Source organism: Centroberyx affinis, unplaced genomic scaffold (genome assembly GCF_046629955.1).
Source record: "Centroberyx affinis isolate AG114_WGS23_722 - 3 ecotype Tasmania unplaced genomic scaffold, CSIRO-AGI_Caff_v1 ptg005079l_1, whole genome shotgun sequence".
NCBI lineage: Eukaryota > Metazoa > Chordata > Actinopteri > Beryciformes > Berycidae > Centroberyx > Centroberyx affinis.
Genome location: NW_027282512.1, coordinates 67,153 through 93,883, shown reverse-complemented (window position 1 = coordinate 93,883; position 26,731 = coordinate 67,153). Strand labels below are relative to the sequence as shown.

The following is a 26,731-nucleotide window of genomic DNA, read 5'->3' as shown; positions in this document are numbered from 1 at the left end:
GGAAAACCACTTAATAATCTTTAATACAATGATACATCACACTGACAAAATGAATGATGAACTCAGATTCTCATTCAGTGATGACACTGACGTTTCCAGACTATTTGCATGGAATAATCTATGACCTTTATCGACCTCTATCGGTGACTATTAGGAATTGCAACAACATCGATAGAACTTATCTCCTCCTAATTAGTAACCCACACACCGCCTCCCCCCTAATGTTCTTTCAAGGCTTTCCCTGGCTTCCAGGAGTAGGTTATCACAGAAATATCATATATGGGTATAAACCGGTATAAACTAATGAGTGTAATGATTCAGTTTTATGCAGCATCAAGTCTTCTACTTTTACAGTCTTGTGGAGCATACAATTTGTTACAATTTATTTATTTCCATTCATATTATTACTCCTCTTGAACTTTTATCTCTTGATTTTATTCTTTTAATTGCTTTCCAGGTTGCGTGGAAATTTTAGATGGGCAGAATTGAGATTGAATTTTTTCAGATTGGCTGCATGCAGATTGTCTTGAGCTATATGTTCAGTTGGAATAGTATTGGTATAAGATTGAAATTCTTTATAATTCTAATTTGTAGTTAAAAAATGGTCTTTAATTACTTTCAGGAGGAGCATGCCCCCACCCCCATAGACAGCTGAGAGCTCAGATTCTAGAAACGCCCCCAGGGTTTGAGCCACTGCTGCGAACCGCCGAACGCCGGTGGGTAAAACGAGCGTACCCTGGCGTGACATTTCAAAACAAAAGTCTTCCTCGCAAATAACACACTGTGACTGAGAAAATATGTCGCGAATGCGGTCGTTCTTTGTGCTTTTGTGTATTACATAGCCAGTTACTAGTTAGTTAACCACCGAGATATATATCATCGTCTGTCGAAATAATATATTCATGTTATCTCTCGGTTGCTACCATTACATTTATTTTTCCACGCACGCAGACACGCACGCTCCCTTGACTCCCAGCGTGACGTATGCCCTACCGCCCGGTTAGCTAGCTACTAAGCTAGTTAGCTAGTTGTTGTAACAGCGCGCACCGGAGTCGGTTAACGTTAGCTAACTAGCCAGTAACTAACGTTTTCTAGCTTGGTGACTCTCACTATTGGCCATGGATGACGACACCCACCCCAAAACCCTGTAAGTAACATTAGGTAGCTAGCACTAGATAGCGTTAGCTTTGTTTAACCCTTCGGGGACTGGTGGTTAGCTAGCTAGCTGCTGTCTTACCAGAAAGAAAGGCTAGTTAACTCTTAACTAGATACCGTTAACAGTGTGTGTTGCACTAACGTTGGGTTAGGTAACTGTTAGCGTTACGTATGACAAAATTTTACCTTGCCATTTCATGTTTGTGTGTGATCGTAAGCTAGCAAGCGATAGCGGTAGCTGCTATCTAGCTAGCCAGTTACTAGGCCAATTTGTATATCACTTACTCACCTACAGATATATTATTGACCCCTCACCTGATTCACTGGTCTTTCAGTGCCAAGCTAACCACCACCGTGTAATATCGGAACTTAGCTAACGTTAGCTTTTAGTTCCAGGCAGGTGTCTATCTTTTAAAACAACTAACATACTGTAAGTTACGTTAACCTATCCGTGTCAACTCACCGTTACCACTCTACCTGAGTTAACGGTATAGCTAAGAAAGTGCTGTCAAAATGAACCTCCTCTTTTCCCTCCAGGTATGTGGGAAACCTCTCCAGAGATGTAACAGAAATTCTGATTCTACAACTCTTCACCCAGATAGGACCTTGCAAAAGTTGTAAAATGATCACTGAGGTAAGAAGCCAACATTGATTGGGTGTAGCTTTACGATTTTGTCCACTCCTTGTCACTAAATGGAGAATGGCCCATTCACATCTGGATAGAGGGTAACCCTGATATTTGCTCATAAGATATTCATGGTAGAGATTATTCATGGGTCACACAACGAGCATTATCTCCGTTGATCAGGCTGGAAATTTTACATCACACAGTCAAGCTGCACAGACAAATATAATAATTTTCACCTGAAAGTTGGTAATGACCCTAACCTTAACCTAACTAAAGAACAAAATAAACATTGTCCACAATATATAATGGATTTAGATTTGTGGTGTCACCAGATAGTGACAATTTCTTGCCAGCTACAACAAAGATGGAGAGGTTGAGCATAGACGTTATTCCATGTGTAGGCTATTTCACTCTTGGATGGGCTGGATGGACCAAGTGGCACGGAAAGTAAAGTGGGGTATTTCACTCTCTGTGACCAGACCCAACAAGATCTATACCTGCAACAGCCAATGTGTCCACCAACAGCCGTGTGTGCTGTTGAAATGTCCTTGAGCTATACATTGAAACCATTCCTGCACACATTGTCAGTGAGTCTAAAAAGGAACACCGGTTAAGTGCCAAAAATGTAATTAAAAATGCACATCAATTGTCTAGATAGTATCTACTTCCAACAGAGGGCAGTTTGGTAACCTCAGCAGCATGTGTATTATTCAATATCCGGTTGCAGAACCTTTTTCATTAATTGGAAATTATGCAGTTTGAGAGTATTCGAAAGGCCTTCGGCAGTGAAAATGAAGCATTCAATTTATTGTGCCACTGAGGTCATGTAGCCTGCTATTTGGTAGAAAACACACTGGTAGAAATATTTCTTCCTTGCAGGTGTCCTGTATAATTATGGTAATATAAAAGATAACTAGCCTAGTTGATACAGTGCATCTGGAATGGAGGCAGACATCTTCTGTTGCGCTGAATCTTAATGCTTATTTCTGATGAAATGCTTCTTGGATAGGTTGAAAATATGAGGTTCTGGTTTCTAAAATAATATGTGAAGATGAGGGTTGGAGTAAGAAAAGCACTACATATACACGCTTGGCATAGTCCTATTAATATTTATCAAAGGAGGGCCTTTTAATGTATGTAATAATAAAGCTATTCCTAGGCTGAATCAGATCTATTCACTGTATTGTATTTGCTGTAGGAAATGAGAAACAATACTTTCCATTGAGTACAATACTGAAATGATAGGCTAGCCCCTAGTCTACGTAACCTCATTATCCAAACCCTTTGCCGCAAGTTGTATGAATAGGTTATTCCATTAGCTCTACCCTCTGTAGATGTAATGATGCAGGAGTTTGTGGTGGCTAATGTTTTTGTTATTCTCAAAATCAAATCAGTGTAACAGAGTATCCTGCCTGGGAAGTGTGGGATTTGGAGGGATCCACGTAGCTCACTTTTATATTGGGTAGACTGGTGTAACTTGATTGTCAATTCCTGTGGTTTATGTCTACACTAAAGCTTTTCTAATACTGTTAAAATCAAGGTATTTGTTGGAAGATGTCCTACAGCACACAGTGGCCAGCACTGTCAGCATTTTTCCATATGATTTGCTGTAATATCCACTGTTGACTTTTTGTCAGCACCCCAGTAGCAGGAGGGCAGTGTTCCCTTTACATTTGACCCCCCCACACACACACAAATTGGAAAAATGTGAATACAATGACAACATACCTCACATTTTTGCTCAGCCCACCAAATAAAAAAAATATATATATATATAATTGCAGCACAGTTGTCTATATATCATGATATACAAATAAGAGCCATTCTTAAAGTGGAATGCCTACTGGAACTAAACCTGGAGTGAACCTGGCTCTCAGAACCAAAATTAGCCCCCATCATCCACCTACTACAAAATAGAGGAAACACTGCAGGAGGTTGAACTCTTCTGTTGGACTTTCTATCTTGCAGCATACAAGCAATGACCCGTATTGCTTTGTGGAGTTCTTTGAACACAGAGATGCAGCTGCTGCCCTGGCAGCCATGAACGGGAGGAAGATATTAGGAAAGGTAGGCTAATTTGTCTCATCTGAAATTAAAATCAAGGTGAGACAGACCCTCTGTTTTCCTAGTTCTCCTGTAATCGTTGCTTCAGCAGTTTCTTTATTGTGTAGAAAATGTGTTTATCTCGCATTCTCCACCTCCCTTTTTAAATGCTCTGTGTGAACTCCTCTGCTTTCAGGAGGTCAAAGTAAATTGGGCCACTACTCCAAGTAGCCAGAAGAAAGACACATCCAGTAAGTGTTTTAAGTCTTATCGGTCCCCTAATTTTCTGATATGTAAGTTTACTCGAGAATAGTAAATTGTCTCTTTCCTTGTTTCTTTCCCCCAGATCACTTCCATGTTTTTGTGGGTGATTTGAGCCCTGAGATTACCACTGAGGATGTCAAGGCTGCATTTGCACCTTTTGGGAAAATCTCGTAAGTTTTTAATTTAAAGGTTGCCTCTTATTGTGTGCAGTACAGTTATTTCAATGCAGCACATTGTCTTAAGTTTTGCTCTGGCAGTGTTTAAGATATTTCATTACGGCCTCTGTTAGTTGATACTCTGAAATTGAAATGACACATATCTATCACTATGTTTACATGCACACAATATAAGTATTAGCTTTACTGTGATTCTAAGAATAATTTGAAGTTCACACATGCAGTGAAAGAGGAGGATGTTTTGTTATTCCTGTTTTCACGCAGTCTTGTTACTGATTTAACCACATCAGTCACTCCCTCACCCTGTGTACAAGGAGCAACGTCCATCATTGACTTTCTGAAACAGAAAAGTTACTTGCACAAAGGATTGATGCATTGTTAAATGTTCATTGAGCAATGCCCCTTAAACCTGGCATCAACAGGTCTCATATCTGGACTGTATCTAGATATCATTTAGCTGGTGTACATTTACACCTGACATTAAAATGCATCTCTAGTATATGCGGTGAAATTGGAATTTTTCCCTCACAAATTGCTGCACGTCACTTCCCCTCATGATATTTACCTCCTGTTGAAATTGACAGTGATTTTCGTGCCCAGCTATATCTGTTCATGAAACCTTATTTCTGTTCACATAGTTGCTCTATGTGGACTGGAGATGCATTGCGTTTACGCTGCCAGTGTGGCCCAATGTGTCTCTGACCACCTCTGCAGGTGGATTGGGTTATCAGATCCTCATGCATTTTAGGTGTATTAACATCTGGATTTTATGCATTTTTGAAGTCTGATCACCCTGGAAGCATGTTAATGCCAGGTGTAGAGGGCTTTTTTCATAAGGCGTACACTAGACCACTAATAAAGCATCAATCTAGTGTGTGTGGATGCCATTTTTCTGTTTCGATGTCTGACATTGCAAATGACTTCCCCAGTTTAACCTACAGTTTAAATGTATTTATCAGCGTTACTACTTGAATTGTTGCATAGTTTCATAAAGTTAAGTAAGTTATTGAGAGACTTGCAAGTTTGGGCAATCTTTGCAGTTTGACTGGAACTATCCTGGGAAAAGATTTACTTAAAGAGCGAGAACCCTAGTAGTTATCTAGTGTTGAGACTTGAGAAATGGGATGTTTTGATTAAGACAAAGATGGTTAATGTGAAGATGGCTTAGGGTTAGTATTCTTTGTTGCATTAACATCATGTGTTAAGAGTATTGGCATGCATGTAAACATAGTTGATGATGGATCAACATAATTTATATTATCATATGAAAGTAAATATCAGGATGGAATGAACCTCTTACTAACAAGGGTATTGCTATGTTGTGATAAGAAAAATACTCTTAGCAGAATGGAGCAGCCTCACCCAAGTTGTAATTACAGCGCAATTCCTGTAGGCTGTTATTCAGCCGTGGTTTGTGTATTGTAGTGTCTCACTGTTCTCATGACTGAAGTGTGAGCTTTTAGCCTACTCTTCCTTTTTCATATGTTTAGGTTATGGTAAGTAACTTGTCTTGAATGTCAACAAATGAGCTTCATGTTTGAACCTGAACAGCTTTCAACTTACCTGTAGTTGTGGGTCTCAGTGAAGTAATAGCACTTTGGTTATTTTACAGAAATGCTCATAGGATTGGACAGGAGCTTGAAGGCTAACAGCAAGGAACTGTGCACTCTGGAGACTCAGATGTAGTTTTTTTTTTTCCTCTATTTATTCCATTGCTTTCCATTGTCTTTATTGTAGATGCTATGTATTAACATGACCTAGCTTAGATTAACAAACTCCAATACTTAATGTACTCCTCTAAATCTATGTTTCAATTGTCTAATTTTGATTTGCATAGTGTTGTTTGTAGTGTAATGCTCCTCTCCAAAAATTCTGAAAATGTCAATTTCTCAAAATTTGCAGCTCCCCAAACTCCATATTGGTGGTAAAGAATTGACCAGGAAAAATAAAGAAATCTGTTAACAGGCCATGTATGCCGTTTAATTCCTTTTTTTCTCTTTGATATTTTTTATATATTTCTATTTGTAGGAAGAGCACCAACAGCAGATTTTAAGAATGCATGGTAATCCATATAAAGTGTTCCTTTGTGAATTTAAATCAATAGCCTACTAGTGTGAAGATTGAACAAGCAGTGGTGCTCTAGTGGCAAGGAACCATTAAAGAATCTGAAACATGTTAAACCAATAGTGTAGGCTGCATGTATTTGTACTTGTTTTTTGTTTTCAAGTGTTGCTTTGATGTTAGAATTACCAGTCAGTGCTCAGTCCAGGGTCATGATAGTTAATATACATTGATGTAGGACAATGTAGAGGATTCACAGTTCAGTGTGTTTTGCGTGGTTCCTTTTAGTTTGAAGCGTCCGAATTGGAAAGTGTGCTAAAGTTCCTTTAACGTTTCCCTCCAGGGACGCCCGGGTTGTGAAGGACATGACGACAGGCAAATCAAAGGGGTATGGATTTGTGTCCTTCTACAACAAACTGGTAAGGCTCCAGTGCAAGAACACAAAATGAAGGTTATTTCTATTTTCTGTTTATTATCCTACTTTTATGTATTTGCAGTAATTTAAATATAATTAATCATAGTTAAAATAGTAGTTTTTAAGTTCTAGTTTATCATCACTATTTTGAATATCAGTTGTACGAATAATAGATTACAAACAATAATGTCTATTCTGAAATTTGGTGATGGCTAACACTTTCTTGATAAATTGAATCCGGAGTGGTAACTGTCTTTAATTTGGACTTACAGGATGCAGAGAATGCCATCGTTCACATGGGGGGACAGTGGCTAGGAGGACGCCAAATCAGGACCAACTGGGCAACGCGCAAGCCACCAGCTCCAAAGAGTGTTCAAGACAGTATGTATTAAAGGAAAATTCCACCCCAAAACACTGCTAAACAGCTATTGGTGATGAACCTTGCATTTGTGGGTCCATTTTGTTGTTTAGTGCATTTTTCTTATTCCCACGGATGACGATAGACGATGTGAAGTCACACTGAGATATTTCTAGAACGGCTACAATGGAGTTTCTATCTATTGTAAAACCTCAACGGTAAACATCAAGTTTGGGTGTCAGTCCCTTAGAATCAAAGAGCAGGGGCTTCTTTCTACACTCACCATTTTGCACCAACATTCAACAATCATACAGGGAGAAATCCGTTGTGGAAGAGGCAAAGACACCAATTTCTCCACAGACTAGCTTCAATAGACCAGAATGCAATGCAGCCACAAGACTTGTGTTTTGAGTAAGGGGGATGACTCACTTGTCTCAAATGGAAAAACTGCCACTCTCTTGCTTTTACTTTGCTATCACACTCACTATTGCTCTCTCCACCTACACTTATAACCAACAGCTGACTGCAGCAAGGTCATAGCCGTTCTCTAGGCGTCGTCGAAAGGCATTCAGGGAAATGTAGTAAATCACTAATTCAAGTAGAAATAGGCAAGGCAGGTTGAGGGAAAGTGGGTACACGAAAAAAGTAAATTTCAACACTTCATTGCAAAATAACTTGTCATGCTTTGAACATCACAGATTGATGATGTATAACAGTGTAAGAGTATCTGGGGGTGAATATTTCTCTAAGTGACATCAGTCTGTCAGTGTGATGATGTGATGCGCTGAAATAAGACTTAGTCATAAAATGCTCTTTTCAATCATACAATCATTTCAAAGTTCATACCTTAGTAATAACAGCATTTGATTAAAGAAGAATAAGATTGGAGACAGTAAAAACTGTAATGTAACTGATTTTGGCATCAAGATAGACTTTTCATAAGTCATAGCTTTGACTTTGATTTGATTTTAAGCACCACATTTGTGCATAGGAATCTTCTTTCATAAATGAGCTCCAATAAATTGTATCATACTGTTTCTGTTTATTTAAGATGGCTCCAAGCAGCTGAGGTTTGAAGATGTGGTGACTCAGTCCAGTCCACAGAATTGTACTGTGTATTGCGGGGGAATCCAGTCAGGACTAACAGGCAAGTGTCACATTTTCTTTCATTTTCAAACGCAAAGGATGCCATTGTTGCAGCACCTGTCAAACTGCAGTACTAGTGTATCACGTACTGCAGTTACTTAATACACTTGCATATTGTTTTCCTTAAATAGCCCACCACTAATGACATAAACCTATTTTTTTGTTCTTGCAGAGCACCTAATGCGACAGACCTTCTCACCATTTGGTCAAATAATGGAGATCAGAGTTTTCCCAGAGAAAGGATACTCTTTCATCAGGTACTACTGTTGTCAGAGACATGATCCATTGCAACATCTCACCTCTAGATGTCAACACAACTACATGACATGACTCAGTGACAGACTAATCAATAATACACTCAGTTGCAGAGGCCTTCTCTGGAACTTTTGTATTCACATTAGTGCTGCTATCTGTAATCAGTAAGCTATATTGAGTACACATATTGAATACATTTGCTTATTTGCATTGCCAGGCAGACATGTAACTACTACGCTGTTGCTTTAAAGGTTCTCCTCCCATGAAAGTGCTGCCCATGCCATCGTCTCAGTAAACGGTACAGCCATCGAAGGCCACATGGTAAAGTGCTACTGGGGCAAAGAATCTCCTGATATGGCCAAAAATCCACAACAGGTAGGCAGATCATCATATCATGAGGAGTAACTGGGGCCATTGTTTGCTCTGTACTGTTATGTTGCGGTGGAGCTTTGGTCAGCTTTGGTTCCATATCTGTCTCTGTTTTGACTCTTGCGCAAGCTGCAGTGCTACAAACATTTTTCTTAGAATACTTTACCATAGTAACATTTATTTTAAAAGATTTAATGTATTTGTATTTAAGAGGGCAATTTTGGTAAATTACACTTGTATTTTGATTTCACATTTTCTCTAGCTGGGTTTGGTAATGTTATTTGCTGTGGTGGAGCACCATTGCTGAATGATTAGTGAAAATATCTGGGACCATTGAGTGTAAAGGGGCAGTAAAGACATTTATTCTGCTCGTCTTCCTCTCTGTTGGTGTTTGTGTCGACACAGGTGGAGTATGGTCAGTGGGGGCAGTGGAACCAGGTCTATGGGAATCCCCAGCAGCAGTATGGGCAGTACGTGACTAATGGGTGGCAAGTTCCCTCTTACAGCATGTATGGCCAGACATGGAACCAACAAGGATTTGGAGTAGAGTGAGTTTTACTCTGTAGCATGTATTAAGTTGACCCATAAATTACATTTCTGCAAGCTTATTCGATGTTATTGACCTGTAGACTCATATAAACTGTCTCTAAACTGCTCTGAAATATATGCTTACAGTGCTGCTCCAAGACATTAAGTTCATCCACTGTTGTAAAAGCAGTAAATGCAATAGATGCTAACTTGACCACTACTTGCACAAGCTATTTTGGCAAAATCATTTTCATTGATTTTACTCTGCATTGTCTGTCAAGGTAAAGAAAACATTTTTCTAAGGTGAAGCAGTCAGATGGACAAGGGATCTATGCCTATAGCCAGAGGCAATTTGATGTTCACCTCCCCTTCATTCATTGTGATTTATTTTATTACACAGCTGATCATTCTACTCAGTTACCACAGTCATACTAATCATGCAGTCACGGCATCGTTGCAGGCAGTCCCAGTCACCAGCCTGGATGGGAGGGTTTGGATCTGCGCCATCCCAGCCTCAGCCCCAGCCCGGCACTGTCATGTCCAACCTGGCCAACTTCAGCATGGCTGGCTACCAAACGCAGTGAGCTGGCCCTCACCTAAGTCTCACAGTCATATTACCATGGGGAATTAGTCGACCCTTTCAGACCACCCAGCACTCTTACATCTGGGCAGGTGCTGTGGTAAATGAAGGGCAGGGGCCATATTCACAAAGCCTTTATAGCTAATAGTTGCTCCTAGATGGCCAATTTAGGAGTATATTCTAAAAGACACTGTCCATTTCACACATAATTCTCAAAATGTTTTAGTGTTCTTGGGACTGTGCTTCCAAATGCTTCCATGGTAAAGCCAAACTAACTGGCTTTTTTTCTGGGGAGATGTTTAAAAATAATGGTACCCCTCTCAAATTTAAAACTTTTGCAAAAATTAATTCTGAAAAGCATTTTATCTGTGAATGAAAGTGTGTGTGTATGTGTGTGTATAAAACCAGAACAACTGAGGAGAGGTGTTTCAGTGAAGCTACAAGTACATTTACTAAAAGCCATCACGTTCCTTGTTACTCCAACAGATCACTGGTATATGTCAGGATTCCTCTGGAACCTCAAAATTTCACTATACCATTAATACTGAATTATAAAATAATAGGAATTTTAGCATTCAAATTGCCAATATGTTTTGAAATCTCAATATTTTGTAAGAGAAATTGATTGTTATTGCCCGTTTTTCAAAATGTTTAATTACTTGTCACATTTTGGGCTATCAAACTACGATTTCAAACACTAGAACACTTGTGGTTGAATTTCTTAGAAACAAAGTCCACTCCACCCTTTGTGTATTTATTAAATAATTTTTTGTATTCTAAATCGGCTTTCAAAATGACACACAATGAAGACTGACAGGAAAAAAGAGAGTGATTGAGAGAGTGGGAGGGTATGATCAATCTGAACACACATCATCACGAGTCCACGGTACAAGCTGCACTGCACTGAGCCACCAGAACGCCCTGACACACGAAACATTGGTCTGGGCTTAGCTTCAGCACATAGATAGAAATCCAGTCCTGTTTTGAAATACTTTTCGTGATAATCTAAAAATGCTTCGTGAATACGGGCCCAGGAGCAGTAGTTTACCTTTCCATTATTATGTGAAGAAGCTCATGTTATTTGTATAAACAAGTGTGGCTTTAAAAGAGATTTAAGCAGGAGGTGGGATCTCTTGGATACATTTTGTGTACAAAAAAAACTACACAACTGTAAAAGCAAAAAAATATTTGGATTTTCATGTTTTTGTATTGGAGTGATCAGCATGTTCTTAGCGAAATTTTGATGAATTTTAGTTTATAACTTGATGTAGCCTAGATTGGACTAATTTATAACCCTGTGTCTCATGGAAAAGGAAATACTATAGCACATGCTCATTGTATAAAGAAAATATTGTAAATAGCTGAACCCCCCCAAAACTTTGTAAAGGTAATTGACTATGTTATGCTGATTCTGGGGCTGGTTTCCTAGAGGATTCTTAAATCTTAAATAGTTCTTCCTCCCTCTCATTAACCTCCATTGACTTCTCTCATAGAACTGTTGACCCACTTTAAAGGATTGTTTCTTCTCAAATATCAAGTTTTTCCTTTATCATCATTACTTTCTTGTGGCTGTGAGAGTTTTGTGAAGAAACATAGAGATACTTTAAAGACAAACATTTTGGAAAACCAGCCCCTGATCATATTGCATCATGTTTTTGTCACATTATATAATATTGGACTTTTCACCTACTTATGTAAAGAGAAATTCAATGTTTCACGCTTCCTACAAATTGCAAGATATTTTATCCGCTGATAGTGGAAGGTTTTATAAATGTATCATTGATTCTTCAGGGCTGAGTGCACCTTTTTATTTGTCCCCTCAGTGCATTCTGAATTTTTTGGGCTTTTCCAAGAAATGTTTCCGTACATCCTGACTAAACCATTTGAAAAAGCACTGGCAAATGGTATAACCATTTCTCAAAGTTGTCCTGTCATTTAAGTTTTATGTGCTTATGTGCCATTATGTACAGCTTATTAAAGTATTTGTTAGCTTCACTTTCCTTTTGATGTTATACTAGCCAACATACTTGATACTAATTGTTTTTTGTTTGGGACGGAGGGATTGGGGGGGGTCACACATAACGAAACAGGGTCATGTTGGCTAAGTGTGTAAATATAAACCTTGATCACCGACCCTCATGAAACTTAAAAAAATAATGCTGTACATACTGTAGGTAGAATGTTATTAAATGCCATCATTAAATTTCAGCAATATAATTTATGAAGAAGCCTTAATTGATGTGTCGGTAAATGCAAATTTTAATGTTTTATTTACGGAGGCTCCATTACAAATCTAAATTCTATTCCACTGCGGATTTTCCCATTTTTAAGTTTGTGTGCCATTTTCAGTAAGTAGCAGGAAGCAAGTGATGTTTTGGTTTGAATTGCACGCTTATGACATGTAATATATTTGTTGCTTAAAATATTGAATGTAATGGCAAGTTGCTTTTATGACGGTAATACATATAAATTGAAAAACTGATGAAGTGACATTCACAGTAACTGATGAAATCCATTTTCCATTTAAATGGAAGAGTCAAATAAGACATTTCAAATAAAGAAAACTTTGAACCTGGTCGTTCAGTACATTTATTAGACGCTAATAAACTGCTGTCTACCTCACACAGCGATATTAGGCTGACAGCAAAGCACAAGTTCACTTTAAAATTCTGTCTGTACAATTCTACATATTTAATGAACATTTATTAAACTGCTGTTGAAATTCATACAGTCCATATATAAAATACACTAGATAGTGGTTTGTATTTTTTATACACATTTGCTCAAAAACCGTTTCACCCTCTTGATTTTCTTTTCAGTTATGTTGGGAATGTTTTGTGTATGTGATATCTGTGTAACGCCTCTGTTTGTTTTTACCAAAGTGTAATTTTATGTGCAAATATGAAACCTAAATAGTGACACAACACAATTTTAAAACACACCCCACTTGGGTCAATTGGGATAATTTATCTCAGACAAAAATCTCAGATGGAGCTCAGTTAGGAGCTGGACAAAAATGATACTCATTATTGAACCGTGTATTCCATATATACATGAAGCTGCTCTGTGAAGCAAAAAAATCTGTTTGCAAATTATTTTGTAGATATATATGACCAAAATGTGTAAAAAAGTCAAGGGGTCAATCACTTTTGAGCAACTGTACTTATGTTGTACTTATACTGTACAACAGAAATATTGAAACATGAAATGACTAAAGCAAACTTTACCTGCATATTGATTCAAAAACATTCATTGTTGTCAGATGTAAAGTGACGCTAAGTACTTGCCTAATATTGGAATAAATATATTGCACAACTTTAACTTTATAATCTACTGTTGTTGAAATAAACAACTGCAACAATGATAGGAACCTAATTCACAACATGATAATGCCAGCACATTAATATGTATAATTAAATTCAGGTTTCATCTACAACATACATTGCAGTCACCTCTATTTTAGATTTTAAGCTTCTGCCCATTCATTATCTTAGCTGAAGCACAGTTGCCTAATAATCGAAGAATCTCAAAAACTTGCCTGGTGCTTGAAGATAGCAGTATATACATATTGCCATGAATTATGAGTGATTGTAACTAGTGTTGAATGTTGGCAGGTTTAAATAATACATTCAACAGATTTTTGTTGTTGGTCCGACCATCATATTAATGGGTTTTTAAACCAGAAGTTGGCTGTTGGCATCTCTTCAACAAACACACACTACTGGAGGCACAAAACCTGTTTGGTCTATGAACTGTTCATCCTCATGTATCGGCTGACATCAAAACAACTCGTGGTTCTGTTTGTCCGAGTTAGATCACATATGACAGTCGTATGTCGAATTGTTAGGAGTGGCTGGTCTCCATGATGGCATCTCAGTCTTCATCCCTCTGTCCATGCATACCAAGACATTCCCATCTGAGGCAGGTTTATCATTCTGGATAGAGGGTAATTGGAAAAAAAATGTATTTCTAAGAACAAGTAAAGACACGCACATCTAGTCTAACATGTTGAAATGCCAAAGTATAAGCCTCTTACTTTCTGGCCTTCTACCAAAACAAAAAATGAAGCAAACAGCTGTTGATGCCTACGACTGCTAGATCCATAGATTTTTCAGCATGTTTATGAATAGCTGAAACCCTTTTCCATACTTACATCATTATTGGTCACAGACTGTTTCCCTGCTGTTTCCTTCCCTTTAGTTTTCTCTTGTAGTTTGAGCTTCCCCATAATCAACTCAATCCTGGACACGATTGCCGCTACAGAGCTTTCAAGTTGGAGAACCTGCCTGGCCAATCTTTCATGGAGTGAAAGGTAGTTCAGATTGTGGTTAGCATTCATGACATTACTGCATGAGTGTGGGTGCTCACTATGATGAATATATCTATAGGGTTAGGGTTAGGTTATTTCATGTTATCTATGGACATGGATATGGCATTTACACCTTTCTATATAGTGTTTAGCCTATCATCATTGTTATGTAACGTGAAGATCTATGCTGTCACTTAAGGGATAAAATGGATGATGGTCAAGAGATGTAATGTGAAAACTCTACCCACCTTTGAAACTGCTCTTGCTCCACCAAGGTTTGACTTTGATTGTTCTTCTGCTCATTCGAAGTCATGGGAGGCTCCTCCAGTAAACCTTTACCATAATTTATTCCAAGATTGTTGAGTTCAGCACTAAGAGCATCCTGAGGAAAATGAAAAAAAAAGATACAGTACTCACCTTTGTAGACATGTGTTATATTGATTGTCAAAGTTAAGAAAAAATAGTTCTTTGTATGAAAATGGAATGAAATTGTAAATTTTATCTTGTAAATGAGAGTTAGATTAAATGATGTAATCTAGTCTACAAACCCTCTTTTCCTCCAGCTCTATCTTCATCCTCTCTTGCTCTTCTTGGTCTAGAATTTGGTTTCCGTCACGGTCAAATCGTGAGAAAGCTGCAGAAATTTCATGATCAGCATGCCCCATCCTGGGAGATCATCAGATTGGTGAGGGTTAAGTTTCACAGCTCAACTTAATCTTGGTTCATGCTCTTTTCTTTGGTTTATCATGACTTACTCTTTCAGGGTCTCTCTGAAGTCCTTGAATTCAATTTCTCCAGATCCAGAACGTAGTGCTTTCTGGACATCTGATATTTTCTCCTTTTTAAGTTTCAACTTCATAAATGTCTTCGTGTAGCTCTGAATTGAAATGAAATGAAAGAAGATACCATTTTATTTAACATTTGTAAAAAAAAATATATATATATATTATATTAGTGTGTAAGGTGTATCCCCCCCTTTTTTTTTTTTACATAAATTTGATTGCTTTTACCTGTTTGATGATATCAGTAATCTGCAGCTCATCTTTCTGTGATGACAGCTCCTCCTTGACCTCAGAATATGTGTCATTGATGATTGCCAAAAACATGTTCTAGGGGACAAATCCATGAAAATAGATCTTGAATGTGGTCGTCTTTATCCTTTTAAAATCAAGTATGTCTTGTGTAACAGAATGACTTACCAGTAGAACAAAGAAGACAAAGAACACATAGGTGACAAAGTAGATTGGCCCAAGAACTCTGTTAGCACGGTCAATGGCATCGAAATCAAAGTCTCCAAGAATAATCCTGAACTGTGTGAAGCTACAGAAAGACAAAAGGAAAATAATTGATTGATTAGTTGATGCTCAATCATCCTATCAGAATCTTTGCTTGTGGCCCTCTGTGGTCTACACCTCTTACATGCACTTGACGAAGGTGCTGAAGGTTTCAACCTCTGTTCCAAAGAGCAGATATCCGAGCTGAGCGTAGGCGAAGAACACGATAAAAAACATGATGGCGAATCCCATGATGTCTTTAGCACATCGACCCAGGGTGGAGGACAGCTGAGTCATGGTCTTATTAAAACTGATGTACTTGAAAATCTAGAGGCACAAGAGGAAAACACTCATGCTTTGGTACAATGGAACAGCCAGAGATGATGTTCTTAATTACTGACAGACGCTTGCGTTGGAGCGAAAGATGTCAGTGCTTTACCTTTATCCAAGCGAAGAACAAGTTCACTGCATTCATATTGTTGTATTGTGTTTGCCAGAATGCCAGAAATTCAAAATCTGCATAGATATCAGGTTGTTGCAGCAGTTTCCCAAGTAACTTGTCCACTTTGATGGTACGAAAAATATTAAAAATGATTGCAACGATGGCAAGCTGGGAAGGAGAAAAAGGTTATTTCACTGAGTCAATGCAAAATCTGAGAAAAGGACATGTGCTTGAACATCATCATCTTTGTGCAAATAAGACCTCTGTAAAGCTCTCTCACCAGTATGACGACAATATCCAATATGTTCCAGATGCTTTTGAAGTATGAGCACTTGTGTATTCGCAGCTCAAGAATCTCCTCTACAATGTAGTAGAGGATGAATAAACAGAAAACCATCTCACAGGCAAGGATGAAATAATCCCAGTTGGTGATGTAGCGAATCAGTTTGACTGTTCTTATCTGGTAGGAAGTGATAGCTCCACCAGTTGCTGGAAACTCAACCAGCAACCTACAAGAAAAGGTGAACACTTGGGTCAACCAACATTGGATTTGCTAAAGCTTTAAAAATGGCCATTGATTGCAGAAATTGCTGTAGTTCATTTTTCTCTTTACCTGATGACACAGAACATGTTGATGTTAGCATTATACGTGGAGAAGTCAATGAAGACTGCTCTGGTTCCTCGGTCCAGCCACAGGTTGTTGATCAACTCTGTCAGTGTGGTGGCGCTCTCCTCCTTAGTCCGACCCAGATCCTGGTAGTAGCCTGCTCCACTGTACGTGGTTAGCAAGCCCCAGTGAGCAGAACCCTTGATCTCTTTCTCTGTGTGGTAATTCCATCTGGAGAAGCACATAAACAAAAGCTTACAACAAAAAAATACAGTCAGTCTTCTTACTGTAATTCTTCTCATTTATATAACAACATACCCAAGTAATCTGGTGAACATGCATATCAAACACCAAACAAAAATGATTGGCTTACGCAGTGCCATTGATGAGACCAAAGTTAAGGTCATCCTCCTTCTTGTCATTGTAGACATCAAAACATCCAGTGATTTCATCTTGGAAGTCGCTGTGGACCTTACAGGAGTTGTTCTTCATCTTGATCTGCCTCATCCTGGGGACGCCCAGCAGCATGTTCTCATAGTAGATGAAGGACTGGTCTCCGTTGTCCAGGGACTGGTTATTGTACCACTTTGTCCAGTAGAGGCCATCCAGCAATGGGCCCTTGGTGTACTGTTCAGATAAAGAGAAAAATGAAATGAAATGAAATGTCTTATATATGTAATGGCACAAGGTAATGAATGCCATAATCTCTACTTGTCTTCAAATTATTATCCAACCTCTTCATATTCATGTTTTCCTCACTGATTTCACTGTTTAATATTTCAGTGGTGAATAAAGAGGCAACTCACAATCCAGAAGTCAGCCATGGTGCTAATGGACTGAAACTTGACCCCGCTGTCACCGGCTGTATTCACAAACAGGTCCGTCATGGCTTTAGTGTAATAGTAGGTGCTTGAGCTGGTCATACCATATGTCACTGAAAGACAACATCATCACATTGTTATGCCAAATCATTGATTCATATCAGGCTTTGCTCAGGCTCAGCTCTAAATGTTGCTCCATTCAAAAGTCCAAGATAAGGGAAGTCGAGCAGACACGCAAGGCCTCATTCAAGACTTGTTATTTAGCCGTGTTTATGTCACAGCAGTCAAATAGACCCAGATTAGAGGCTGTAATTTGTTTGAAGAGAGAGCACGTTGGCCCGACGCAAATAGCCTCATCAAACAATGTAAATCCAACCCAGACAAAGCAACAATGGCTGTGGCCAATGCTCTTATCAGTGAAAGGCAAGAGAGCAGTGCCCGTTCTCTTTCACTCCTAATGTTCAGCTGGACAATGCCTTTCAAGCAGAGGGGATGGGGACGGCATTTATAGTCGGCATTAAAGCAGGGGGATGCAGCTGATAGTAAATCAACACTCCAGTCTTATACAGTAACATCCTGACAAAATAGATGTAATTAGCACATTGAAAATACATTCCAATGCATTTAATGTGCATCAAACCCAAATTCACCTCCAAATTCTCTTTATCCACATATTCACATCATATTTTCCAATTTATTTGGGGCGTTACTTGAATGTGTCATGTGTCATATGACATGCATGAATAGATTGATTTCACTTGTGTGTAAACAGTATTTGGAAATACTTTTCATGGTTTGTTTTATCCTACATAGATGCCAGATGGGTGGAGGTTACTACATATGACAATACAATGAGTGTGGGTAAATTTAGTATACTTCATATCATTGACAGCTTTGCTGACACTATCGCAGTTTTCCCGATGTGGTAAATTCCGACCCATGCGATACTACAAGACAAGTGCAAGTTAAATGCTATTATTTGCAAATACTATTTGACCCAGGGCTGTTTACAGTGTCAAATATAATTTTGTAATGCAAGAGTATCAGGATTGAATGCTATGACATGAAGTCCATTTACAAACCTGCAGTGGGCTGAAAGCATTAACAATACATTTTGGATGGTATTGATAGTAGACTTACAGAGGCATATATCCACCAGGAACACTAGATAAACCAGTAACTCCCTTAGCGTGGTCCGGACAAACAGCTCCCTGTTGTCTGAGGTGTTTTCAGTCAGCGTTGTGGCCCACAACCCTACAGAAAATATTGGTGAAAGATCAGTTGTCTAATTATGACATGAACATTTTTGGCATGGCTTGGTATTGTATTGGGAAGACAAAGGGCTATCATGCAGAAGGTATAGAAAGTTTAACCCCAGGTTAAAACAAAACAGCTGGTATTCCTAGAAAGGCCAAATTTGTTTAGCCCACAAGGTGCGGAACGGGTTCCTACCTTTGACGAAGGAGCAGCAACCTCTGCGTTTCTTTACCAGGCTTCGGTCGAGGGATTCTGGTTCCTGTGGGAAAGGGCTGGGGGTGTCCAGTTTGCACATGCTCTCGATGGAGCCCTTGAAGAGAGGCTGGGGGTTGTAGATGGTGCTGACAGCTCGGGGCAGGGGTGGAGGGGAACCGCAGTAGCCCTGGTTCACCCAGGCCCCGTTCCCCACGCTGTCCAACTCACACTCCACCTGCCCAGTCAGGTGGCTGTCGGCCCGGTTGTTCAGGCACTTCATGCTGCGATTCACCTGGATTTCTCCGTATGAGAAGCCGGTGTCCAAAATACGAGTGTCAAATGAAGCAGAGCAGTCCAGGCAGCTTCTGAACACCTGTTGGTGGGATGGCTATAAAGAGTCGATGACATAAGCATTGTTGAGGGAGGAGCTGCCAGTCCTCTGTTGGGTGCTGCTGTGGTCTTGAGATTAAGACCCAGTCAAGACCCTCTCTAATAACACTGATAATAACAACACATTTGTGTTGTACTAACATAACACTGATGTATGTCTTACTGTTAATGGCTTCTGTGTGTGTGGGAGCTTTTAGCATGATTTACACAAATAATTCACTGTACCTTTACCTTATTTTGACCTTTGGTCTAATCTGATACCTTGCTGTGTAAGAATTAATATGCAGTCCTGAACATATTCCAAACTGGGGAATATCTTAATCTCCTTTGATTGCAATTTCAACTGCCAGTTGCCTCTCTAATCAGTTTCATTTTAGTAATAGGCAGTATGAAATTAGTACATGCACAAATACTGTGGACATCACTTGCCTCCTTTTCTCACCACTTTACAACCCTCCTCTAAAAAACTAATTGCAGAAAGAAAGCTGGAGATATGAACTATCCTACCAAATTTAAGACACACTACAACTACAGATGGTTAAAAAAGTAGATCCCTCCAGTTCCATATCCTCACCCGTTCATTCACTGTAAATCTCTTGTAGAAAGATAACATCCAGGCATACTAAAAGCATTCTGCGATTCACCAGGTAATAAGATTTGTTTAGGATTTAATGATGAAAGTACTTTATTGCTGGAAAAATAAGTAATTCTTCAGATACAACACATTTTAATTTTGTTTGGGACTCTCAATTGCCTCCATGCTGGGCACATTGTTGTCACTATTGATTAACAACTCATCCAGTAAAGCGTTCCTACTTGAAATCAATTGATTACATGTCAATTATATTTTCTGTTGCCAACTGTTTACTGCTTGTGACTGAATTAATGAAGAGTGTAATTGCAGTGTCTCTGATGGTCCCCACCTCATTAGCATTACGCACTTTTGACTCTGCCAGCTATTCATTTTTGACATGCCAACTGTCAAAAAGCATTTATTAGGTATGCAAACATTCAACATGGCATCTGAATCATTATGGCCATCTGTATCAGTGTTTGCTACCTCGTGCGTAGGCCCACTCTCCCCTCCCACCACCCCACCAAGCCTCTTGCACCAATTATCACACATATATTTCATTGTTCTTGGTCCCTGTCATTGATTAGTTTAACTGAGAAATAAATGAATACTTGTTGTATTCTATAAAATAAAATGTAATTGATTTTTTTTTGCAGGACTGGAAGCACTAAACCAAACAGTGAGTGGAGTACACTTGGACATTGATATAAAGACAACCAACCTAATCAAATTAATTGTAGGCTAATAAGATGTGTATAGAGTCGTAGCAGTTGGACAATGCAATTAACGCATTGATATAGATGTCTTTTAGTTAATACAGATAGAGTTTGGGTCCAGCTATGGATGTTCATGCTTCAGTGGCTCTGAACAGAGCAATTACACACAGCCATTACCCCACAATAGAGTTTAATTTCTGCTCCTCTGTTGAAGCCGTGGCAGGATCTGGCACACAATCGGCTGTGGCTTGTGCCACGACGGCAACCTTTTCAAATTTGTAACGATCACTTTTCCGTGGCTGATGCTTTCCATTTAAATTTGTAGCTGCGTGGCTTTAACAATGAACAGTTATATGTCATATGGCATTCCTTGTTTAGCTTTCTATTACAATGGAATATACAGCAGTAGAATTTAATTTAATACATTTCACTGAGCCTCAGTATGTACATTTATGGAGAATATAGATCAATCATTGAGTGTGACGTTGATGCAATATTGAGGTGAGTTTTCACTAACTTTGGACAACTAGTGGACTATTTTATCTAAGAAAGAATTGCTTAATGATTGTAAACTGATCAAAGTTTTGGTCTCAAAAAGGAGTCAATTTTATATGTTTATATTTTGGTCCCCCATTGACGTAATGGTGTCTTATCTCAGAGCACAGGGGCTCTGGACAAAAGGATGATTTATTCCCCAGGGTGCAGAGCGAGGCAGTGCAGCGGATGTGACCTGCCATCACTCCTACTGAGAACTTGACACACACAAAACAAAGGATGTGCTGTAAATCACTTGTTCTCCTTGACAACCCCTGTTGCAATACCATATAAAGGAGACAAGTGAGATTATGAGGGCTGAAATGCCAGGGGCTTTAATTATGAGAACAAGTGATTCCTAAGACTTATTGAAATGCAGGCTGCTGCGCCCCTCTGAAGTTTTATGAAATGTAAGCTACTCTGTATATTCACCTTCAGATTTGGCCAATATAAATCTTTCCAGAATGCAAGAGGGGGATTTTTTGTCAGCAATAGAGTTAATGAGGGTTTGCCCCAGGGCAGGGGTCATTTCAAAATGAGGTTTGAATCCACAATTTTAAGAGAAAGAAGTCAACAATACATGTGTCTTTCTGCAGCTCATGAAAAAAAAAAATCTCACATCTCAGTATCATATTTTGGGTTATGGCTATACTCAATAGACAAGGCAGATTTACTAATGAAGAAAAACACAAACTTTTCATAAAAAATAGTTTTTTATTTTAGATCAAAACTATAATCAAACAAAATAGAGGTCTGCATGTGAACAGTAACATCCTGCAAGTCTACATTTCATGCCTAGAGAACATTATTTACACATTAACAAAATAGATATTGGTACTTATTGACTGGAACTAGGCCAATATTTTGAGAGACCACAATGATTTACTCAGTATCCATTGAAAATTGCACAACATTTTAGGGCCATATCAAAATAATTGATAAAAGTACATTGTCATTGCCTATATTTTTAGTACAATCTAATGGTCATACTAATCACACTAGATTTCTTTCATTGAACCAACCATCACACTTGCTATACCTTGAACAAAAGCTGTCCAACATTGCTGGGCTTACAAGCACAAACAAGTAAATAAAAGATTTTAAATTGAAACAGAAACCTTTCGGATTGTCATACAAACACTAGGTAAATGTGACAATAAATAAATGCAATACAAACGTATTTACTTACTCCTAGACTGGAGGAAATGCCTGTGTTGTTATGCAAGCACATTAGAAATGTTCACATTGTCACATCCAACAACATGACTGATTGTCTAGCACATCACAGCAGTTCATGTCTGGACCTGATGGCCGTCGAACTGGTAGGAGAACGCTGAGTGGATGTACTCCTGCTCAGTGGGAGAGTTGTACCTCATGAGGCAGGAGTAGCTGTCAGGCTGCACGCAGTCGAACTGCAGGTCCAGCCACTGCCTGTGAGGAGCGTTGTGCCTCCTAGCGTCCGTCAGGATGCGGTTGAGGGCCATGATGTAGCTGAGGGCCATCTGCAGGGTCTCGTACTTGGACAGCTTCTTATCCTGGCCCCACTGGGGGACCACTTTGCGTAGCCGGTCAAAAGCTGTGTTCAAGCCCTGCATCCTCTTCCTCTCGCGGGCGTTGGCGGCCATCCTTCGCCGCGTGGCGGTCTCATATTTCTCTGGGCTCTTGGAGTCCGACTCTGAGGACTCGGATCCAGAGTCGGTGCAGCTGGGTCGACGGGACATCATGTTTTGAAAATAGTCAATGTTTTGTCCGGTGAATGTCCTCTGATCTGCTGGGCGGTGGCCAGAAAGACTCAGCTACGAGTAAATAGATTTGTCTGAGAGGTTGCCAGTTTCAGCTTGAGGAGTCTTCAGAGATCTGGTCTGTGTGCCAGCCTTGCTACTGTCCAAGCTGTTGGTCCTCGGTGTTCAATGTCAGATATTTTGTAAGTCCAGATAGTGGATAGTCTTAATGCTAGAAGAGTCCAAGGTGTCTGTGATCTTGGAGACACTGAGGGAGCAGCTTTTATAAGACATGGCAGATGAACAGGTGGCAGCAGGTGGAGTCCCTGCCCCCCCCCCCCCCCCCCCCCCATCCTCAATATTGCTCATAGAGAAACACACCCATGCCGACTCATAAACACCCACACCCACTCTCAGCAGACACACACACACGCAGCCATATATACACACACACTACATGCATACACACACACACACACAGACACACACACAAACAAAACCTTAATGAAATTCCAATTATCCTGGGCTGGTCTATCTAGCCACGGCTTCACTCAGAGCCATGTGTTACAAACACCAAAAGTCTACCATCTGGTAGCTGGTAGCACAACTTGCTACAGCTGATGGTGTTGCAGCTCTGCTCACAATATATACCTAACTAATATGAGGTTAAGGCAGTAATATTTCCCAGTTCAGCTCAGAATCCCACCAGTGCCGGAGCCTCTATTGTCTATGTTCTCCACTTAAGTTGAAATAAAACACTAGAAATGTAACTGCTTGGTAGTTAACTTTCAGTGATTAAACAATTAATTGCAGCTTCATTACATGGAATACCCACAATTTAAGTAATATAATTGACTTCAGTCATTAGGAAATTGAACAAGAATACAGCACAAATTAATTAAATTATTTTAATCTAATGAAAAATATGCAATTTAAGATGTTGAAAATTGAGAACTTGCTGCCAACACAGTGTGAATGTTGTACTTTTTTGCGAAAATCCTCTAAAGAGCAATTTGGTCTCCTTTTTCACTTTTTCAGTCTATTTCAATCACAGTCATGTCACTTTGATATGCTATGTCAAAGAATGGGATTCAAAAAAATTCTAGCCATTTTGGATAAAATATTGTTGTCTCATTGCATTACTTTAAGTATTATAATTGTTCTTTGCTCAATGTTTTCAAATAAAAAAATAATTACATCCTCTAAAATGTAACTGTTTTATAAGCAACATGTCAGTTAATTGTTGTGCTACTTTCATGCCAGAAATAATTCTGTCAGAGTAGGTATCATGTTTCAAATGGTGAACATCTCATTTAAAAATTAAACTCAAAAAATAAATCTTTGGAAAAGCCTTGATCACATACACATTACATGAAGGTTTCATTAAATTACATAAGCCACTAAGGAAATCCCCCTTTCACTTCCCATGTTACTGGTCTCCTTATGATAATAACCATAATCTGAGATTAGCCTGAGGCAACAGAAGTGTAAGTGTGGCCTGTAACCTGAGGGATTTTAACAGCACATCAGCTGTTTCACTGGAGGGGATTAAGGGTTTCCAGCAATATGGGACAAGATGGCATACAGATTACTGCAGCATCTGAGACTCAGAAAGCAATGCATACAGGTGAAATAAGACTCATTTCCAAATATTTCATATACTTTATGGATTAAAAGTACCTCTGTCTCTAAGGTTATCAGCACTGTGTAAGAATATGAATCACAGTATGTGGTATGCATTAGTGTCTCTTATGTACTGGGGACCACATGTACAATAAATAATTGATCTGTCTGATGGTCCGAGGAAATGGGACAGACAGAATAATTTGTCTGTCTGTCCTTTCCATCTGCTAGCACTGAATTTAGTAATTCAAGAGGATGAATTACCAACACTCACACACACACACGCAGTACATGCATACATACTGTACATACACATACATACACATTGAATGTATAGTCTATCAAATATACTCCAAATGTCTGTTACACTTTCTAATCCCATGAAATTGTATGTTAATCTGTGTAAAACCTGCATAGAATACTATTTCAGTAACTGAATGTGAACTCTATCTCGTTTTCCACCCTTTGCTGTATTTTGTGGTGTGATTTATTATATGAAATTTCAGTAAGAAAGTGTAACTCGTGTCACTGTGAACTGACAAACCCAAAGCTTGGGGTGTAGAGGCAGGTTATGAATGATTAATCACCATCGGAGGCCTAGAATAATGCCTGTCCCTGCTATTGGGTCATGGACACAAGCTGATGCTGTCTGGTCATTTTGGGATGGACTGGTTAGCTGTGCAATTAGGCATATAATCCCATCTACCAGTTGGTTCATTGATTACAGATTGATGTAGTTCGCCAGCTGCTGCTTGTCTTGTCTGAGGGCCTCGTCTCAGACGTTGCCCGGCCCTACCGTGTCTTCCAGCCTTGTTTTTCCAGCCCCTCACATGATTGGCTTGTCTGAGCACCGATGGCGAAGCCGTACCCTCCGTCAAAAGCCATATGTCACAACAGAGGAGTGACCCGTCTGCTCCGATGGTGTCAAATATCATAATAAGTCCAGATACATGGAGATCTCCTTATGGGGAAACGGAGATTAGGGCACGCAGCGTATGTTTCAGCCTAGGAGAAAGTGTAAAAAAGGATTCCCACTGTATGTTCAGTTTGACTTGATAAATCTCATTATCATCACAGGATTATTTTCAAATGATTATCATCTGTGCTCATACTACTGGTTTTGTAGATCTACAGAAACACAAAATTGACTCTTCAATATTGCAGTAAGAGTTTCAAGATCATATACACACACTGGGCTATTAAGTGTGGATCAAGTTAAAATTAAAAAAGGAATTTTGATGGTTACTAAATCAGACTGTCCAATGCCAGTCAATACCTCATAGCAACATCCAGTGGAAATAGCAGAGGTCTAAGGGTGTAATTAAAGCTTACATTGACACTTTATTTTCCCAAACACTGGATTTTTAATTATTCTCTCCCAAAAGGGTTCTCTCCAGAGCCTAATGATACTTATTACTTGGCAACACATAGATCTAGCAGTCAGCTAGCAAGTAGGCCTGGCAGCTGGTCAGATGAGGCTGGGAGTGTAATTAGGTCACATAAGGTGAATGTAATTTCATGCCTATTTGAACTCTCTTCCCCTCTAATTGGACTGATTAGCAATGCTTAATTGGCTCCTGAGCTTTGCCATTTGTACTGCATTTGGTACCAGTCTAACCTGATATGGCTCTTATTACAGCGAGGTCAAAACCAGCTCACAGTAATGACTGCAGAAACATTTATATTTTTAACCTATTGCCAGAGGTAGCAGATTACACTACCTGATTCCTTTCATTAAAAGGGATAATATTCTGAAACAGAGGGATGCCAGTTCAACATATGAAGTGTTTTCATGTTAAGCAGAAGATCAGCTTCACCACAGTTGCAACAGGGCAGTGAAAATGGAGCCACCGAAAGACTGCAGGCGCTGTCCAATCAGCATGCAGATATTTGTAACTACCTGGTCCAGAAAAACAAATGGAACACTTGTGTTTGAATAAATATAACTTTATTCTGAGAAAAAAAAAAACTATTTTACATTGTGCAACTTTACATCAGTTGAATATGTGCTTTAAAACGTACAATCTTTTGTTCGGTATTTTTTTATGCTGACTTGGATTTATCATAATATATGTATCAAAGTTCTATAATAACCTCTGTAGTATATATTTCAGCTGCTGGTGTGATTTGCTAAAGCGTCCAATGTCTCTGCTAAACCAATAGCCTGTCTTATCACAAAATTAAAACTCAAGAGTAAAGTTTTTAGTCGATTCCGACTCACTCAATGGATATTACATCCTGCATTATTGATAGCAGTTATCCATTTATATGACAAAGCAGACACAGCGCC

The 26,731-nt window shown here is 39.1% G+C and overlaps 3 protein-coding genes across 9 annotated transcripts; 1 reads left to right on the top strand and 2 right to left on the bottom strand.

Annotated features, from left to right (window-relative positions):
- Window positions 1-829: 829 nt before the first annotated feature.
- On the top strand, window positions 830-13,128 carry tial1 (TIA1 cytotoxic granule-associated RNA binding protein-like 1). 7 transcript variants are annotated; one of them, XM_071545935.1, is made up of 13 exons: window positions 830-1,147; window positions 1,693-1,789; window positions 3,752-3,850; window positions 4,023-4,077; window positions 4,173-4,260; window positions 6,671-6,746; window positions 7,015-7,127; window positions 7,940-7,950; window positions 8,152-8,247; window positions 8,419-8,503; window positions 8,753-8,884; window positions 9,272-9,418; window positions 9,859-13,128. In XM_071545935.1, exons 1-13 carry the CDS (start codon window positions 1,119-1,121, stop codon window positions 9,980-9,982), a joined length of 1,152 nt encoding a protein of 383 aa, XP_071402036.1. In that variant the 5' UTR covers window positions 830-1,118; the 3' UTR covers window positions 9,983-13,128. The 7 variants fall into 7 exon arrangements, with proteins under 7 accessions (XP_071402036.1, XP_071402033.1, XP_071402034.1 ...); XM_071545932.1 differs by lacking the exon at window positions 7,940-7,950 and having other exon boundaries at window positions 7,015-7,123; window positions 8,753-8,876; window positions 9,276-9,418; XM_071545933.1 differs by lacking the exon at window positions 7,940-7,950 and having other exon boundaries at window positions 7,015-7,123.
- Window positions 13,129-13,345: 217 nt separating this feature from the next.
- pkd2l1 (polycystic kidney disease 2-like 1) lies at window positions 13,346-19,163 on the bottom strand. The gene is made up of 15 exons (XM_071545926.1): window positions 18,884-19,163; window positions 18,572-18,685; window positions 17,417-17,544; window positions 16,984-17,237; window positions 16,617-16,841; window positions 16,284-16,512; window positions 16,001-16,171; window positions 15,707-15,888; window positions 15,487-15,607; window positions 15,298-15,396; window positions 15,043-15,164; window positions 14,836-14,953; window positions 14,536-14,669; window positions 14,132-14,273; window positions 13,346-13,913 (listed from the first exon to the last, which is right to left on the bottom strand). Exons 1-15 carry the CDS (start codon window positions 19,161-19,163, stop codon window positions 13,794-13,796), a joined length of 2,439 nt encoding a protein of 812 aa, XP_071402027.1. The 3' UTR covers window positions 13,346-13,793.
- A 3,226-nt stretch (window positions 19,164-22,389) lies between these two features.
- On the bottom strand, window positions 22,390-22,821 carry atoh7 (atonal bHLH transcription factor 7). The gene has a single exon (XM_071545936.1). It carries the CDS (start codon window positions 22,819-22,821, stop codon window positions 22,390-22,392), a length of 432 nt encoding a protein of 143 aa, XP_071402037.1.
- Between the last annotated feature and the right edge of the window lie 3,910 nt (window positions 22,822-26,731).

Bases quoted from the DNA above. Each gene is read 5' to 3' on its own strand.
- tial1 (XM_071545928.1), top strand. From the start codon at position 1,119: ATGGATGACGACACCCACCCCAAAACCCT. The intron at 3,851-4,022 runs GTAGGCTAATTT...CTCTGCTTTCAG, and splicing joins GGAGGAAGATATTAGGAAAG to GAGGTCAAAGTAAATTGGGC. The intron at 7,124-8,151 runs GTATGTATTAAA...TGTTTATTTAAG, and splicing joins TCCAAAGAGTGTTCAAGACA to ATGGCTCCAAGCAGCTGAGG.
- pkd2l1 (XM_071545926.1), bottom strand. From the start codon at position 19,163: ATGAAGTGCCTGAACAACCGGGCCGACAGCCACCTGACTGGGCAGGTG. The intron at 17,545-18,571 runs GTAAGTCTACTA...GTTGTCTTTCAG, and splicing joins CCTGGTGGATATATGCCTCT to TGACATATGGTATGACCAGC. The intron at 15,608-15,706 runs GTAAGAGGTGTA...GTCTTTCTGTAG, and splicing joins AGCACCTTCGTCAAGTGCAT to CTTCACACAGTTCAGGATTA.
- atoh7 (XM_071545936.1), bottom strand. From the start codon at position 22,821: ATGATGTCCCGTCGACCCAGCTGCACCGACTCTGGATCCGAGTCCTCA.